An 18266-nucleotide genomic window follows, 5' to 3' on the forward strand; every position below is an offset into this window, starting at 1 on the left:
AATGAAAACATCTAACATTATCTCCCAGGAAAGAGTTGAATCTGGATGTTGTTGTGGAACTCTTATATGAGTAAATAATTTATATTTTTTTGTGCTGCATATAAAGAGTAATAATTATAAACTTTTATCTCAAATAAGTTTAAGGCATAGCGGTGAATTTCAGTCCTTTTATATCGATAAGCTCTACTAGCCTTACTTTCATTCAGCTAAATAAAATGCTCTTTACAGTTTATCATCTTTGAGTTTAAAAGTATCTTTCGTTTAGGCTTTTGCTTTATTTATAAATCCTTTAGCTATTAAATAAAAATGCATATATTAAAGTTTATATTTCTGCATTAAACCACATTTTAAATTATTTTGGAAAGAAGTTTTATTTCAGACAGTCTAAAAAAGGCCTATTTAAGAATGGAGTAAACCTTTAAAATTGACTTAAAGGAAAAATTTATTTTTTCATGATCAAGTTACATACTTACAAAGTTAACACACAAGACTGAACTTCATAAACTTCAAATCGTTTGGTATTTTATTGTCTTCACCAAAGTGGCTATGCGTTTTCTTTTCTGTTGCATTAATAGCAGTGACTTGCTCTGGCAGGGATTCTTCACTGGGTCTGTGCATTCTCTTGAAGTGGCGGCAGTGGTAGCAAAAGCCTCCTCCCCTTTTCTTTTCCTTGCTTTCTTGTTTTGCCTTCCCACCCCAGTTCGTTGCCACTTTTCTTTCTGTTTAACCCCATTGATTATTTAATCAACCCCTCTGTTCCTCCTTCCCTCCCTCCATCCTTCGCATCCTATTGTTTTTTAGGCACTGGGAGAATACATGCGTCTGGGACAATACATATGGCACTGGGACAATAAATGTGTCTCTGTCTCACATAGAATATCATCTAGAGAGGGGGACAAATGAGAGCAGGCAGATTTACTGTAGTGTGTCAAGTTGAGTGTGTTAGGATGGGGGACAGGCGGGGTGTGGCACAGAGTGTCATGGGGTTGCATGGGAGGGGAGTCTGTTCAAGCCTTAGGAAGCCTCCTTCCTGGCATAGGTAAACTTGAATACTTAAACAGAGTTGAGAATTAACCAGGTATAGGAGGAAGCTGAGGAAGGCCCGTTAGGCAGAGAGAGTGGCGTGCACAAAGGCCAGGAGTTGGTTGGAGTGTGAAGGTGATAGGTGCTTGCTTTTGCTAGTGCAACTCTTGGCAAGACCCCATTAATGGAGAGAGTAGTTTGAATCTAGTAAGATGCAGTGAGGTATGTCACGGAGATAAATTACCAATTCAAGCCCAAAGTAATTAATAGATTTTACCCACTTTTGGTAGTTAATACTTAAAAAAAAAAGATATCTACATGTGGGTCAGCAGTAGCCCTTGGATCAGACCCTAACTTAGCCACTACTTTAGAAAAAGTGAAATTCTATAATCATGAGCAAATCTTCTTATGTTAACATGACATCATTATTATTTTATTACTATTTAGTATTTTTTAAACACTGAAGTTTTAGTTGCTAAATTTTATGTAGGAATTAATAGAAATGTGTGACTTACTCCAGAAAGGTGAGAACTTAAAAATCTGAAGTAAAATAGTCATTGTAAAAGTAGCCTACCACTTAACAGAACAGGTTTGTTGATTTAAAAAAAGTTTTTTTCCCTTCTTTCTTTTTCTCAAGAGTACATATTAGCACTATAGATGATTTTCTTTATATTTTGTACTTTGAAATTGGGGATCAAAATAGTTCATCACCATCCCCCAAATTTGATAACATGTCTTCCTAACATATTTTTACTTAGAACCAAACTGACTTGAATTTTAAAATAAAACATGTGAGGCCCTTGCAGACTAAGTGTTCTAAAAGCCTCATTCTTTTATCCATGTGGATCATTTGAAGATAATTATCAGAGGAGAAGTAAAGGGAAAAAGGTTTCTGAGCCAAAGAATCTTGGTTCATCTCATGAAGAGAAGATTACAGTCTGGAATCTTTCTGATAAAACCTGAGTTGTTGGCTAGGGAGCAGAGACGAAAGAGGGCTTGTTTGAGGGAAGGACGGCCTGGAGCAGGAGAAGAGCTGAGGGTCCAGTGGTTGCTGAATGTGGGCTGACTGAATGTCGTCTCTGCAGTAATCATGCAGATGACGCTGAGCCATCACTCAGTCGTCTCTCCTTGCCTAAGTCTCCTAATTGGCAAACTGGAAATGGTAGTAATATTTTACTTGTTTAGTTGGTCCATCCTGCTGCAATAAAAACAAATTTGTAACAGGCAAGGATTTTTATCTCTGTCATTCACAAGCTTTTCCTTGACGTGATAACCAAGTGAGAATCTATGGGATAAAGTTTTGCTTATATAAACACCATGCAAATTTTAGTGGGCCTTGTGACTGACCTTTTTTTTTTTTGTTTTTTTTTTTTGGCTGCAGGATAAATCCCAGCTCGAATTTTAGAAGTGTTGAAACTATGGATTCTGTTCTCAAAATCTGAGTTGCACCATGAGTGGGCAGGGTGGGTCAAGGTCACGGAGCCTAGGTGGAGGCTCAGGAGACTGGTGGTAGTGTTGGGTCCGGGGTTGGGAAGCCAGGCAGTCCCGTAACTTCTATCTCCAGAAGTGCCTTCTCCACACACGCCACCCACTAACAGCCTGAGCTCCTGCTCTTCCCTCAGCCTGGACTGCCATCCCCACCAGCTAACCTGCCCCATGTTCCCTCACCTCCCTAGGCCTCTGCACCAGTGCCGCTCAGCACTGAGGCCTTCTCTGCCCCCGTATCCACGTTCCTCTTCTCTGCCTTGTTCTTCTCTCTGCCACTTTTCACCCTTTAATACACCATACATTTTATTTATGTGACTACAGTCTGTTCCTCACTAGGCTGTGTGCTTTTTGAGAGTGGAGCTATTGATTTCTTCACTGTGTGTGTCTTTAGCACTTAGAATGGGCAGGTAGTAGGTGTTTCAGTTCAGTCGCTCAGTCGTGTCCGACTCTTTGTGACCCGTTGAATCGCAGCACCCCAGGCCTCCCTGTCCATCCCAACTCCCGGAGTTCACTCAAACTCATGTCCATCGAGTCGGTAATGCCATCCAGCCATCTCATCCTCGGTCATCCCCTTCTCCTCCTGCCCCCAATCCCTCCCAGCATCATAGTCTTTTCCAATGAGTCAACTCTTCGCATGAGGTGGCCAAAGTATTGGAGTTTCAGGTTTAGCATCACTCCTTCCAAAGATATCCCAGGGCTGATCTCCTTTAGGATGGACTGGTTGGATCTCCTTGCAGTCCAAGGGACTCTCAAGAGTCTTCTCCAACACCACAGTTCAAAAGCATCAAGTCTTTGGCACTCAGCCTTCTTCACAGTCCAACTCTCACATCCATACATGACCACAGGAAAAACCATAGCCTTGACTAGATGGACCTTTGTTGACAAAGTAATGTCTCTGCTTTTCAATATGCTATCTAGGTTGGTCATAATTTTCCTTTCAAGTAGTAAGCGTCTTTTAATTTCATGGCTGCAATCACCATCTGCAGTGATTTTGGAGCCCCCCAAAATAAAGTTTGACACTGTTTCCACTGTTTCCCATCTATTTCCCATGAAGTGATGGGACCAGATGCCATGATCTTCGTTTTCTGAATGTTGAGCTTTAAGCCAACTTTTTCATTCTCATCAAGAGGCTTTTTAGTTCCTCTTCACTTCCTGCCATAAGGGTGGTATCATCTGCATATCTAAGGTTATTGATATTTCTCCCAGAAATCTTGATTCCAGCTTGTGCTTCTTCCAGTCCAGCGTTTCTCATGATGTACTCTGCATAGAAGTGAAATAAGCAGGGTGACAATATACAGCCTTGACGTACTCCTTTTCCTATTTGGAACCAGTCTGTTGTTCCATGTCCAGATCTAACTGGTGCTTCCTGACCTGCATACAGGTTTCTCAAGAGGTAGGTCAGGTGGTCTGGTATTCCCATCTCTTTCAGAATTTTCCACAGTTTATTGTGATCCACACAGTCAAAGGCTTTGGCATAGTCAATAAAGCAGAAATAGATGTTTTCTGGAACTCTCTTGCTTTTCCATGATCCAGTGGATGTTGGCAATTTGATCTCTGGTTCCGCTGCCTTTTCTAAAACTAGCTTGAACGTCAGGGAGTTCACGGTTCACATATTGCTGAAGACTGGCTTGGAGAATTTTGAGCATTACTTTACTAGCGTGTGAGGTGAGTGCAATTGTGTGGTAGTTTGAGCATTCTTTGGCATTGCCTTTCTTTGGGATTGGAATGAAAACTGACCTTTTCCAGTCCTGTGGCCACTGCTGAGTTTTCCAAATTTGCTGGCATATTGAGTGCAGCACTTTCACAGCATCATCTTTCAGGATTTGAAATAGCTCAACTGGAATTCCATCACCTCCACTAGCTTTGTTCGTAGTGATGCTTCCTAAGGCCCACTTGACTTCACATTCCAGGATGTCTGGCTCTAGGTGAGTGATCACACCATCGTGATTATCTTGGTCGTGAAGATCTTTTTTTGTATAGTTCTTCTGTGTATTCTTGCCACCTCTTCTTAATATCTTCTGCTTCTGTTAGGTCCCTACCATTTCTGTCCTTTATCGAGCCCATCTTTGCATGAAATGTTCCCTTGGTATCTCTAATTTTCTTGAATAGATATCTAGTCTTTCCCATTCTGTTGTTTTCCTCTATTTCTTTGCATTGATTGCTGAGGAAGGCTTTCTTATCTCTTCTTGGTATTCTTTGGAACTCTGCATTCAGATGCTTATATCTTTCCTTTTCTCCTTTGCTTTTCACTTCTTTTCACAGCTATTTGTAGTAAGTGTTTGTAGTAGGTGTTTAGTGAATATTTTTGAATAAATAAATGATTAATTTAACTTTTTTCCCAGAAAACTTTCAGATGGCTATGTAGAGCTCTGAGCTGATATGAATTGAAAAGTTTCTCTTTATCTGTAGAATGACAAAGGGCAGATCCCCGCTGATGTTGTCCCAGACCCGGTAGAGATGCCCTTGGAAATGGCTGATGCCGCGGCCACTGCTAAGGAAATCAAGCAGATGCTGCTGGACGCTGCGCCTCTGTCATATGATCTCTCAAAGCCCTTGCTTCCAAATTATGATCGTGTTACTAGCAAGGCAATGCTGACGTCACTTGGCCTGAAGCTGGGGGATCGTGTTGTTATTGCAGGACAGAAGGTATGATAGTAGTTGCCGTCTCTTAAAGCCATGTCCAAGGTCACGATGTGGCTTATGTGCCAAGGGTGCAGTGTGGCTTGGGGTGTTTTTTTGCTTTGTTTTTAAGTTCAATGTTTAGGTAGAAAGATACTCAATGGAAAACATGAGATTTAGATGCACGGTTACTATAAAGTATAACTTAAGAATATAAACTATTTGTCAAACTGAATGATGAAGGCATCTGTATTTAAATGGGAGAATATTGGAGGGGCTGAGTGAATTTACAGGCTTCCAGTCCGCACGTTTCCCCTTGCAGCTCCCTCTTCCTGAGTAGTTGTCTCCCACAAATTACTACTGTATGAAAATGCAGCAAACGTGACTCTCACTGTTTCTGCCTTAATTGTTAAGTGCATATAGATTTAGGATTCTTATGCCTTCTTGGTCCATCAACTCTTTTATGATTCTTTGCGTCTATTTGTATCCCTGGTAATATTTTCCTTCTTCTGAAGTCCGCTTTGAGTGAGTGCTTTTTAAAGACTTCTGTGATAAAGTTACAAGAGTAGAAAATTTAGGATTACAAGTAATACTCAAAAGTTACCCTGATTTATATTTCTTTAGGTTGGAACATTGAGATTTTGTGGAACAACTGAATTTGCAAGTGGACAGTGGGCTGGCATTGAGTTGGATGAACCAGAAGGAAAAAACAATGGAAGTGTTGGGAAAGTCCAGTATTTTAAGTGTGCCCCCAAATATGGTAAGGTAGATACTGCCTAATTTGATGAGAATTAATTTAAAGTAATACAGTTTTACTCTTTGACTAAAAAAAATTTTTTTTATGGTTGAATTTGATCTGTAATGCTGAGGCACAGCATTTAATGACCCATTTCAACTATTTCATAGACTTTTTCTTTTCTGTTATTAGTTTGCTTTTTAATTGAAGGATAATGCTTTACAGAATTTTGTTGTTTTCTGTCAAACCTCAACATGAATCAACCATAGTATATATATAAGCCCTCCCTTTTGAGCCTCCCTCTCATCTCCCACCCCATCCCACCCCTTTAGACTGATACAGAGGCCCTGTTCGAGTTTCCTGAGCCATACAGCAAATTCCTGTTGGCTATCTATTTTACATGTAGTAATGTAAGTTTCCATGTTACCCTTTTCATATATCTCACCCCTTTTCATTATTTTTTAAATAAAGCATTCTCCCTGGTTGTAAGTGAATGAAGAGTCTACCCTTTTCTTGCTGAGCAGTCTTGTGACTGATAGAGTATGTCTTACTAGGAGTGCACCCAGCTCTGTGGACCTTCCTAAATCCTGCTGGTGGTGGTGTCATGACTGAAGAAGGGCTTTTATTCTTTATTACCAAAGAACTACAGTACTCTAGAGGCTAAAGAACTTGAAAAATTAGAAAAGCAAGTGAGGCCAACTTTATTACTGTGCTTCTGAGCTGGAATGATTCTTTCTTTCTCTGACGAATGTTTGCTTAATTTTATTTTCCCTGTTTCTTTCTCTGTCTCTCACACACACTCTGGCACATTGATTTCTAATTGCTTTTGTCACTTACTATGTTGAGAATATTTTCCCAGAACATTAATTTCCCTTTTTGCACAGTATTTCATCTTGCAGCTCGATACGGAGGCAGTACAGGGTAGTGTTTGAAGAGTACAGGCTTTGGAGCCTGATGGCTGGGGTGTGAATCAGCTGTTCTCTTTACCAGCTATGGGACCTTCTTCCTCTTCTTGTGTTGCCTCCGTTTTCTTCTGTAAATTGAGGATAACAAACCTACAGAGTTCATGTGAGAGTTAAGTGTATTGATAAATACAGAAAGCACCTAGAAAAGTGCTTGGTTCCCTGTAAGCACCCGAAAAATATTAACTACCTGCTACCTCTTGTAAATGTATCAAATGGGGGATTGTGTTGTTACTGCAGGACAGAAGGTATGATAGTAGCTGCTATCTCTAAAGCCATGTCCAAGGTCATGACATGGCCTCTGTGCCAAGGGTGCAGTGTGGCTTGGAGTGGTTTCGTTTTGGAGCCTGGCCATTTGGGAAACTCACCAGTTTCCTTTCATCATACACTTAAGCTGAGCCTCATTTTTAGCTCTATTAAAATTTTTCTTTACGAAGAGTGTCCATGATATTAGGTTTAAAAAACATAAAAAAGGAGAAAAAATGTAAAATGGCCTGTATATGTTTTCTGTTTCTTTTTTTCCATAAAATTTGGATTATAAGTAGATAGCCTGCATTTTTAACTGACATCCTATTAGAATTTCTATAAATCTTTAAACATTTTTTAAAAGAATGATTTTTTTAATATGATTCCATTTCGTTTAATTTTTCTTATTTGATAGGTGAAATTTGTTTGAATTCATATTTCTCTTGATTTTGTTGAAGTGGATTGTCTAAAATGTTCTTTTGTAGCCCATGTATTTTTTGTATTGTCTTGCTAATTCCCAAGAAATAATTACTTATAGTTTGTCCATTAAAAAATTGGGATATTAGTGTTATTTTAAACTGGTAACAGTTTTTAAAATATGCATACATGTTTAGGATGTTAAGCCTTTATATTTACCACAGATATTTTGCCTAGTTTGTCATTTTCCTTTGAACTCCATCTGCAGTGTTTTTGGACATGTAATTTTATGCAGTTAAAAAAGACTTTTCCTTTATAATTTCTTAAGATTGCTTTTATGCTAAGGTAGGTCATTCGTCCTAATCCAAGGATTCATTATAGGTTATATATTTTATTCTTTTGAATGTGTTTATTCTTAAATACTGTATTAGTCAATTAATTTGGAGTTTATTTGGTTAGTTGTATCAGGTTAAGAATTTAATTTTCTTTTATTAGCTAATTTTGGCAACTGTCCAGCAGATGAAGGGCAAGACCAAAACCATTAGCAGCAGAGAGAGCCGATGTAGATCAAAGCCTTGGGAGGGGCTTAGACGGTAACAGAGTATTTGTGGCCTCCCTAACCCCATCATCTCAAGGAGAGGCATGCATGATTAGGACAGAGGTGGATCCCCAAGAACCCTTCCTCCATTCCTCTTTACCTATTTAAATGGAAAGTTGGGGGCAAGGGTCATGTCTTGGATTATATAGAAATGGGCATAGTCCTTCCTGCCGAACCAGCTCAGCAGTCTGAGCCCAGTCTTTGCTAAATTACTTGAGGTGCTGGGAGCAGGAGAGGTGGAGTACCCCCTGGTGAAGCAGAAGCCAAAGGTTTCTCAGCAACAGGGTTTTTTTTTCCTTCTCTCTAAATCTATCCTTTTCCCTTTGACTTGTTGTGCTTTCTTTATTATGAATTAAGTTCTTCTAAATGCTACAGTCTGTTTCAGGATTGTTTTGTTCCATTGATTTGTTAATTATAGCACATATTAGATTTTTTAATTATAGAAATTTTATAACAATTTTTAAAAAGTTTTTTTTAGAGCAGTTTTAGGTTCTTAGCAAAATTGAGAGGAGGGTACAGAGACTTCCTGTAAACCTCCTGCCCCACACATGCATGGCTTCCCCTTTCATCAACATCCCTTCACCAGAGGGTACATTCCTTGCAATTGTTGAATCTACACGAACACATCATAATCACTCAAAGGCCATAGTTTGCCTTAAGATGCACTCTTCATGCTGTGTATTCTGTGAGTCTGGACACATATATAATGGCATGTGTCCACCAATGCCATATTATAGAGTATTTTCACTTCCCTCAAGACCCTGTGTGCTCCACCTATTCAGCCACCCTCCCTCCACTATCCCCCTGACAATCAATGATTGTTTTACTGTCTCCATAGTTTTGTCTTTTCCAGAATGTCATAGAGCTGGAATCATACAGTATGTAGCCTTTTAATATTGGCTTCTTTCACTTAGTAATTTGCGTTTATATCTCCTCATTACTTGATAGCTCATGTCTTTTTAGCACTGAGTAATACTCCCATGGTCTGGAGGTATCACAGACTTCCATTATTTCTCCATTGATCTACTAAAGGATATCTTGGTTGCTTCTAAGTTTAGGCAATTGTGAAAATTTTATAATAATTTTCAATATTTGATAAAACTATTTTTATTCCTTTTAATAATTACCAAAGTAAACACAAATGCCTAGTTTAATTAGTCAAATTGTATTGTAAAACAATAATGAAACCCTCCCCTGGCTTGCACTTCCTCACTCCAAGTCCCGTTCTTTAGAGGCAAGAATGTTTTTTACTTCTTTAGCTGTTATCTTCTGATGTTCATTTAATATTTTGACTAATATATTTATAGGAATCTTTCCAATTTTAGACTCTATTGACTTCATACTATGAAGAGAAAGATTTGATATTCTTACTATTCTAAGTCAGGTTTTTTTTTTTTGGTTGACTTCTTTGTTTTGGTGGATCACATCCCTTCAGTAGCTTTTTCATAGAGGACTCATGGGAGGTAAATTTTTTGAGAGTTTCCATTCCAGAAATGTATATTTCTACCCTTACACTTCATATGATAATTTAGTGGGATCAGGAATAGGTTGAAATTCACATTCTTTCAATATTTGGAAGGTGATACACTATTGTCTAATGCAATTTGGCAAATGTTTTCTGTTATGGGCCAGGTAGTAAATAATTTTGGAGAAGGAAATGACAACCCACTCCAGTATTCTTGCCTGGAAAATCCCATGGATGGAGAAGCCTGGTAGGCTACAGTCTATGGGGTCGCAAAGAGTTGTGGGCCATATTTTAGGTGTTCAGCTGGCTTAAAACTAAGCATTCAAAAAACTAAGATTCAGTCCCATCACTTCATGGCAAATAGATGGGGAAACAGTGACAGACTTTATTTTCTTGGGCTCCAAAATCACTGCAGATGGTGACTGTAGCCATGAAATTAAAAGATGCTTACTCCTTGAAAGAAAAGCTGTGATCAACCTAGTTCAGTTCAGTTCAGTCACTCAGTTGTATCCGACTCTTTGTGATCCCATGAATCGCAGCACGCCAGGCCTCCCTGTCCATCACCAACTCCCAGAGTTTACCCAAACTCATGTCCATTGAGTCAGTGATGCCATCCAGCCATCTCATCCTCTGTTGTCCTTCTCCTCCTGCCCCCAATCCCTTCCAGCATCAGGGTCTTTTCCAGTGAGTCAACTCTTCACATGAGGTGGCCAAAATATTGGAGTTTCAGCTTTAGCATCAGTCCTTCCAGTGAACACCCAGAACTGATTTCCTTTAGGATGGACTGGTTGGATCTCCTTGTAGTCCAAGGGACTCTCAAGAGTCTTCTTCAATACCACAGCTTCCAGTTCTCATGTATGGATGTGAGAGTTGGACTATAAGGAAAACTGAGCACCACAGAATTGGTGCTTTTGAACTGTGGTGTTGGAGAAGATTCTTGAGAGTCCCTTGGACTGCAAGGAGATCCAACCAGTGCATCCTAAAGGAGATCAGTTCTGGGTGTTCATTGGAAGGACTGATGGTGAAGCTGAAGCTCCAATACTTTGCCACCAGATGTGAAGAACTGACTCCTTTGAAAAGACCCTGATGCTGGGAAAGATTGAAGGCAGGAGAAGGGGACGAGAGAGGATGAGATGGTTGGATGGTATCACCGATTGGATGGACATGAGTTTGAGCAAGCTCTGGGAGTTGGTGATGGACAGGGAGGCCTGATGTGCTGCACTCCATGGGGTCACAGAGTTTGACACAACTGAACTGAACTGATGGGCCATACGGTCTCTTGTTGCAACTCTTCAGCTCTCCTATTGTAGTGAATAAGCAGGCATAGACAATATGTAAACAAATGGGTGTGGCGGTGTTCCAACAGAACATTACAGAAGAAGGCAGCAGGGAGGACCTGGCTCTTATCTTGAGATTCCATGTTGCTGTTTACAAGTTTCAGAGTCTTTCTTCTGCTTTTCCCTTTTCCCTATTTTTGGAAACTTCTTTGGAAGCTTTAGTGTTTTTTCTCTCTTTTTTAAAATTTTATTTTTTCTTTAGTGTTTATGTTTTTATTTCTTACTAAAATTGTAGTAGAGTTTTAGGAGAAATTGTGAGTAAACAAAATGGGTTATGTTTATCTAGAAATTCATTACTCTTCTGTTTAAAAATAATTCTTCCTTAGATGTTTATTTTTAGTTAAGCCTTACAGTTATATGTTAGGATCTGAGGAGAATCCCATCACTGTTTTGATTAGCATGAGATTCTAAACAGGAAGGTTAGCATGTATATGGACTTTGATTGTATTCAATCATTGCTTTAAATTTAGTTTTGCTTCTCTCAAATGATTTAGTTAATTAAAAAAAGCAAGGAGGATGAGAGCTATATAGTTCATTCATTGAACATGTTATTGTGACTTTAGTGACACAAACAAATTTGAAAAATAATTCATAGTCTGCCCTTGGTTTTTGATTTTTTTTCAGTCCTTCCTATATCCACACATATAACTTCTCACAGATATAATCATAATGCAGTCAAACTTACAGTTCAATTTTTGTTTTCTTGAATTTGCTTTTCATATTTTTCTATATTTCTACGTAATCTTTATTGTTCTAGTTGTTAATGGTGATGTAATAGTTCATAAATATAGTTGATTCATTCCTTCTATTGCCAAATAATTGTTTTCTCTTACTTATAATATTGCAGTGTTGGCTCATTCAGGTATACAGTCTTTTCCTCCAATTTGGATTATTTTCTTATAATTTCCAAAAGTGTGATTGGGTCATAGTAGAAAACTAGGAGTTGCTTTTATTCTTGAAATCTATCTTCTCCTTATAATATACCTGTGTAACCTTGTTCGTACCTCTTAAATATGAGTATTTCCTTATAGTTAGTATCATAAAGTAAATTAGGGCAGAATTCTTGTCTTCCAGGAAGATTTTACAAATGTACATCCCACAGTATAAAATAATTTATTTCTTCAAGCCCTTGATTTGAGAATGTATGTGTATTTGGCAAGGAAAATAATTTACAGAAAAGAATAGAAAGTCAGAAAAATCTGATAGTCGGGAGACAGAAGAGAAAAAACACTGTGGAGAAGTCAAAAGATCTGGGAAGATCAGAAGGAAGTACTGGAGAATCCAAGGAAAGAAAGAATGTCAGAAAAGCAGTATAGTTTGTACTTGTTAGCTATAAATAGAGCACTCACTTTTTGTTGTCCTTTAAAACCTATTTTAAAACAAGTTGTTTTAATGTATTACATTTTGGTCATAATGTGGCTTTGTTAGTTTAGGTGTAAACACTGAATGGAAATGCATAGTACACATATTATGACTTTATTTTTTTCTTCTTAAATATCTTAGCCAAATAATCTTGGTATTTACAGTTCATATTTACTGTTTCTAATGTCTGCCTGTTTATATATACTGGAATTTTATGCCCAGATAAACTTGTTTTTTAATGGAATTTTATACTCTCAGCTGCAGCAGAGAGGCTGCCTCCTCCCCCATCCCCCCCATGCCTCTCCTCCCCAACACACACTGTATTGTTTCTGATTTTCAGATGTTAAGGGATAAGCCTTTGGGGAAGATTATATTTTGTATTCAAAAGTATTTTATATCCCAACTATGTGTCAGGCACTATAATTAGGTACTTTGGGGGAATGCAGAGATGAGTAATCTTGAATTTTGTCTTTAAAGTCTGGAAAGGAGATAAAACATGGACATAAAAAGTTATAATATGGGAAAAAATATGTCCTAAGGAGCTATAGAGAAAGTGACATGGAAGAACAGTTTTTATACTATATAGCAGGGGTCCCCAACCTCCAGGATCTAATGCCTACTGATGTGAGGTGGAGCTGATGTAATAAAAATAAAAATAATATGCACAGTAAATGTAATGCACTTGAATCATCCTGAAACCATCCCTCCTACCCCAGTCCGTGGGAAAATTGTCTTCCACAACACTGATCCCTAGTGCCAAAGAGGTTGGGGACCACTGCTGATATAGTACATTATTATTTGCTGGTACTTAGAAGTAATTATATATAAAAGTATAATTATTACTTCTACTCATTCCTCTTTTTCCTTAGTTTCACATAGTGCCTAATTATGTTATGTGCGTCTTGAATTACTGTGTATGTTGTTAGTCTTGACAACTAGATTGTAACCTCTCTGAGGGCAAGTACTGATTCTTACTCTTTTTTTTCTCTCTCTCACTACAAGGACACCTAGTAGACACTCAAAAAGAACTTAAAGATGTTTTGCTACTGAATGGTTGTACTTGTCCCTTTATTTGAAATGCCTTCAATTGTTTAATATTAAAATTCTGCCTTTTCTCTTAGGTATTTTTGCACCTCTTTCAAAGATAAGTAAAGCAAAAGATCAAAGGAAGAATATAGCACACACTTCTTCTACAAAAGCTGGACCTCTCATCAGGTCCCAGAAAATTGATGTAGCTCACGTAACATCAAAAGTAAATACTGGTAGGTCAAACCAGAATGTTAGATATCTTGTTTTAATTTTAATCCATGGAATACCTTATATTGCTTCAGACTTTTTGTTTAGCTACCTGTGAAACCTGAATTTATTGCCTGCAAAGTACTTGGTTTATGATTTTAATTCCTAAAAGAGTATTTCAGATATGTTCCTTCCCTTTCCCCCCATCTATCTCCGTACTTTTATCTAACCTCAAAGCTAGACTTTACACCTCTGATAAATATTTATGCAGTACAACTAGCTTTATGTTTCTCACCTATTCAAGAATTTTAGTGACTTTTTTAAGATTTTTTTTTATATGGACCATTAAAAAAAAGTCTTTATTGAATTTGTTACAGGATTGCTACTGTTATTATGTTTTGTTTTTTTTTTTTGGCTAAGAGGTATGAGTGATCTTAGCTCCTCGACCAGGGAAGGCAAAGTCCTAACCATTGGACCACCAGGAAGTCCCTACTGAGTTTTTTTTTTTTTTTAATTAGAGAAAGTCATGACTCTTGAAACTGGCTGTCAGAGACCTTTTGCTGATGGAGGGTCTTACTGTTTTGCAGTTGAGCTGTGGTTGATCATGTCTCACTTTCTTTTGTATATATTGTTCTGACTCTTCCCTTCATACTTGTCCCAAGCTGTTACTCTGCAATGTTTGACCTCTCCCGGAGGTCTGTGTCTTTGTGTACCTCCTTATTCACATCCTGTTTCTCCATGAGGACCCCCTGAGGACCCAGGTCTCTTTGATCTCTTCATTCTTATCCACACTACCTAGTTGCTATTTTTTACCGTGGGTTTTGTCCTCTGATTGCCTTATCAATGCAGATCTTTTATTCTGTTGGCAAAATCTTAAACTTTAAATGGACTGTGAGAGTATTTTGTACTTTCGTATTCACTGTGGCTTCCCTGGTGGCTCAGATGGTATAGTGTCTGCCTGCAATGTGGGAGACCCAGATTCAATCCCTGGGTTGGGAAGATCCCCTGGAGAAAGAAATGGCACCTCACTCTAGTACTCTTGCCTGGAAAACCCCATGGATGGAAGAACCTGGCAGTCTACAGTCCATGGGTTAGCAAAGAGTCAGACATGACTGAGCGACTTCACTTTCACTTTTCATTCACTGTGGCACATAGCACAGAATAGGCGCTTAATACAATGAAACTAAGCCATGCCATGTGGGGCCACCCAAGATGGGAGGGTCATGGTGGAGAGGTCTGACAGAATGTGGTCCACTGGAGAAGGGAATGGCAAACCACTTCAGTATTCTTGCCTTGAGAACCCCATGAACAGTATGAAAAGGCAAAATGGTAGGATACTGAAAGGGGAACTCCCTGGGTCGGTAGGTGCCCAATATGCTACTGGAGATCAGTGGAGAAATAACTCCAGAAAGAATGAAGGGATGGAGCCAAAGCAAAAACAATACCCAGTTGTGGATGTGACTGGTGATAGATGAGATGGCTGGATAGCATCACTGACTCGATGGACATGAGTTTGAGTGAACTCCCGGAGTTGGTGATGGACAGGGAGGCCTGGCGTGCTGTGATTCATGGGGTCGCAAAGAGTTGGACACGACTGAGCGGCTGAACTGAACTGAACTGAACCCATCAATAGCTGAAGCAGGAGGGCTCTCTACCGTGAATAAAGGAGTGTGTCCAGGAATTGGGTTGCCCTTTCTACTGTGTTCCATTGACTTATTTGAATATCCCTGTGTCAGTACTGCACTTCATGATTACTATAGGTTTTTTAAAAAAAATCTTGATCTCCATTAGAGGAAAGCCTCTTCTTTTTTCTTGAATAGTGTCCTACCTGTTTGGCCTTTTTTATTTTTTAATTATTTTTTAAAATTAATTTATTTTTTAACTTTACAGTATTGTATTGGTTTTGCCATACATTGACATGAATCCACCATGGGTGTACATGTGTTCCCCATCCTGAACCCCCCTCCCATCTCCCTCCCCATCCTATCCCTCTGGGTCATCCAAGTACACCAGCCCCAAGCACCCTGTATCATGCATTGAACCTGGACTGGCGATTCGTTTCACATGTGAAAATTTACATGTTTCAGTGACATTCTCCCATATCATCCTGCCCTCTCTGTCTCCCACAGAGTCCAAAAGACTGTTCTATACATCTGTGTCTCTTTTGCTGTCTCGCATACAGGGTTATCGTTACCATCTTTCTAAATTCCATATATATGTGTTAGTATATTGTATTGGTGTTTTTCTTTCTGGCTTACTTCACTCTGTATAATCAGCTCCAGTTTCATCCACCTCATTAGAACTGATTCAAATGTATTCTTTTTAATGGCTGAGTAATACTCCATTGTGTATATGTACCACTGCTTTCTTATCCATTCATCTGCTGATGGATATCTAGGTTGCTTCCATGTCCTGGCTATTATAAACAGTGCTGTAATGAACATTGGGGTACACGTGTCTCTTTCAATTCTGGTTTCCTCGGTGTGTATGCCCAGCAGTGGGATTGCTGGGTCATATGGTGGTTCTATTTCCAGATTTTTAAGGAATCGCCACACTGTTCTCCATAGTGGCTGTACTAGTTTGCATTCCCACCAACAGTGTAAGAAGGTTCCCTTTTCTCCACACCCTCTCCAGCATTTATTGCTTGTAGACTTTTGGATCACAGCCATTCTGACTGGCATGAAATGGTACCTTGTTGTGGTTTTGATATGCATTTCTCTGATAATGAGTGATGTTGAGCATCTTTTCATATGTTTGTTAGCCATCTGTATGTCTTCTTTGGAGAAATGTCTGTTTAGTTCTTTGGCCCACTTTTTGATTGGGTCATTTATTTTTCTGGAATTGAGCTGCATAAGTTGCTTGTATATTTTTGAGATTAATTCTTTGTCCATTGCTTCATTTGCTGTTATTTTCTCCCATTCTGAAGGCTGTCTTTTCACCTTGCTTATAGTTTCCTTTGTTGTGCAGAAGCTTTTAAGTTTAATTAGGTCCCATTTGTTTATTTTTGCTTTTATTTCCAATATTCTGGGAGGTGGGTCATAGAGGGTCCTGCTGTGATTTATGTTGGAGAGTGTTTTGCCTATGTTTTCATCTAGGAGTTTTATAGTGTCTGGTCTTACATTTAGATCTTTAATCCATTTTGAGTTTATTTTTGTGTATGATGTTAGAAAGTAATCTAGTTTCATTCTTTTACAAGTGGTTGACCAGTTTTCCCAGAACCACGTGTTAAAGAGATTGTCTTTTCTCCATTGTATATTCTTGCCTCCTTTGTCAAAAAAAAGGTGTCCATAGGTGCATGGATTTATCTCTGGGCTTTCTATTTTGTTCCATTGATCTATATTTCTGTCTTTGTGCCAGTACCATACTGTCTTGATGACTGTGGCTTTGTAGTAGAGCCTGAAGTCAGGCAGGTTGATTCCTCCAGTTCCATTCTTTTTTCTCAAGATTGCTTTGGCTATTCGAGGTTTTTTGTATTTCTATACAAATTGTGAAATTATTTGTTCTAGTTCTCTGAAAAATACCGTTGGTAGCTTGATAGGGATTGCATTGAATCTATAGATTGCTTTGGCTAGTATACTCATTTTCACTATATTGATTCTTCTGATCCATGAAAACGGTATATTTCTCCATCTATTTGTGTCCTCTTTGATTTCTTTCACCAGTGTTTTATGGTTTTCTATATATAGGTCTTTTGTTTCTTTAGGTAGATATATTCCTAAGTATTTTATTCTTTTCATTGCAATGGTGAATGGAATTGTTTCCTTAATTTCTCTTTCTGTTTTCTCATTGTTAGTGTATAGGAATGCAAGGGATTTCTGTGTGTTGATTTTATATCCTACAACTTAACTATATTCATTGGTTAGCTCTAGTAATTTTCTGGTGGAGTCTTTAGGGTTTTCTATGTAGAGGATCATGTCATCTGCAAACAGTGAGTTTTACTTCTTTTCCAATCTGGATTCCTTTTATTTATTTTTCTGCTCTGATTGCTGTGGCCAAACTCCCAAAACTATCTTGAATAGTAGTGGTGAGAATGGGCATTCTTGTCTTGTTTCTGACTTTAGGGGAAATGCTTTCAGTGTTTCACCATTGAGGATAATGTTTGCTGTGGGTTTGTCATATGTAGCTTTTATTATGTTGAGGTATGTTCCTTCTATTCCTGCTTTCTGGAGGGTTTTTTTTTTTTTAAATCATAAATGGATGTTGGATTTTGTCAAAGGCTTTCTCTGCATCTATTGAGATAATCATATGGTTTTTATTTTTCAGTTTGTTAATGTGTATTACATTGATTGATTTGCAGATATTGAAGAATCCTTGCATCCCTGGGATAAAGCCCTCTTGATCATGATGTATGAGCTTTTTAATATGTTGTTCGATTCTGTTTGCTATAATTTTGTTAAGGATTTTTGCATCTATATTCATCAGTGATATTGGCCTGTAGTTTTGTGTGTTTTTTTTTTGTGGCATCTTTGTCAGGTTTTGGTCTTAGGGTGATGGTGGCCTCATAGAATGACTTTGGAAGTTTACCTTCCTCTGAAATTTTCTGCAAGAGTTTGAGTAGGATAGGTGTTAGCTCCTCTCTAAATTTTTGGTAGAATTCAGCTGTGAAGCCGTCTGGTCCTGGGCTTTTGCTTGTTGAAAGATTTCTGATTACTGGCCTTTTTTATAAATCAAACTTCCATATAAACTTTAGAATAAGCTGTTCAGTTCAGTTCAGTCACTCAGTCATGTCTGACTCTTTGTGACCCCATGGATTGCAGTATACCAGGCCTCCCTGTCC

General features: G+C 38.4%; 1 protein-coding gene across 8 annotated transcripts in view; it reads left to right on the forward strand.

The window, feature by feature from the left end:
* Positions 1-18266, forward strand: part of CLIP4 (CAP-Gly domain containing linker protein family member 4) — a 69329-nt gene that overhangs the window by 18225 nt on the left and 32838 nt on the right. For all 8 annotated transcript variants that reach the window (XM_060413840.1, XM_060413839.1, XM_060413838.1 and 5 more), the window contains 3 exons: positions 4921-5157; positions 5755-5890; positions 13375-13515. In XM_060413840.1, the coding sequence (XP_060269823.1) occupies positions 4921-5157; positions 5755-5890; positions 13375-13515 (514 nt within the window). The remainder of the gene's footprint in view (positions 1-4920; positions 5158-5754; positions 5891-13374; positions 13516-18266) is intronic.

The sequence above is a fragment of the Ovis aries genome, chromosome 3, assembly GCF_016772045.2.
Source record: "Ovis aries strain OAR_USU_Benz2616 breed Rambouillet chromosome 3, ARS-UI_Ramb_v3.0, whole genome shotgun sequence".
NCBI classification, from domain to species: Eukaryota; Metazoa; Chordata; class Mammalia; order Artiodactyla; family Bovidae; genus Ovis; species Ovis aries.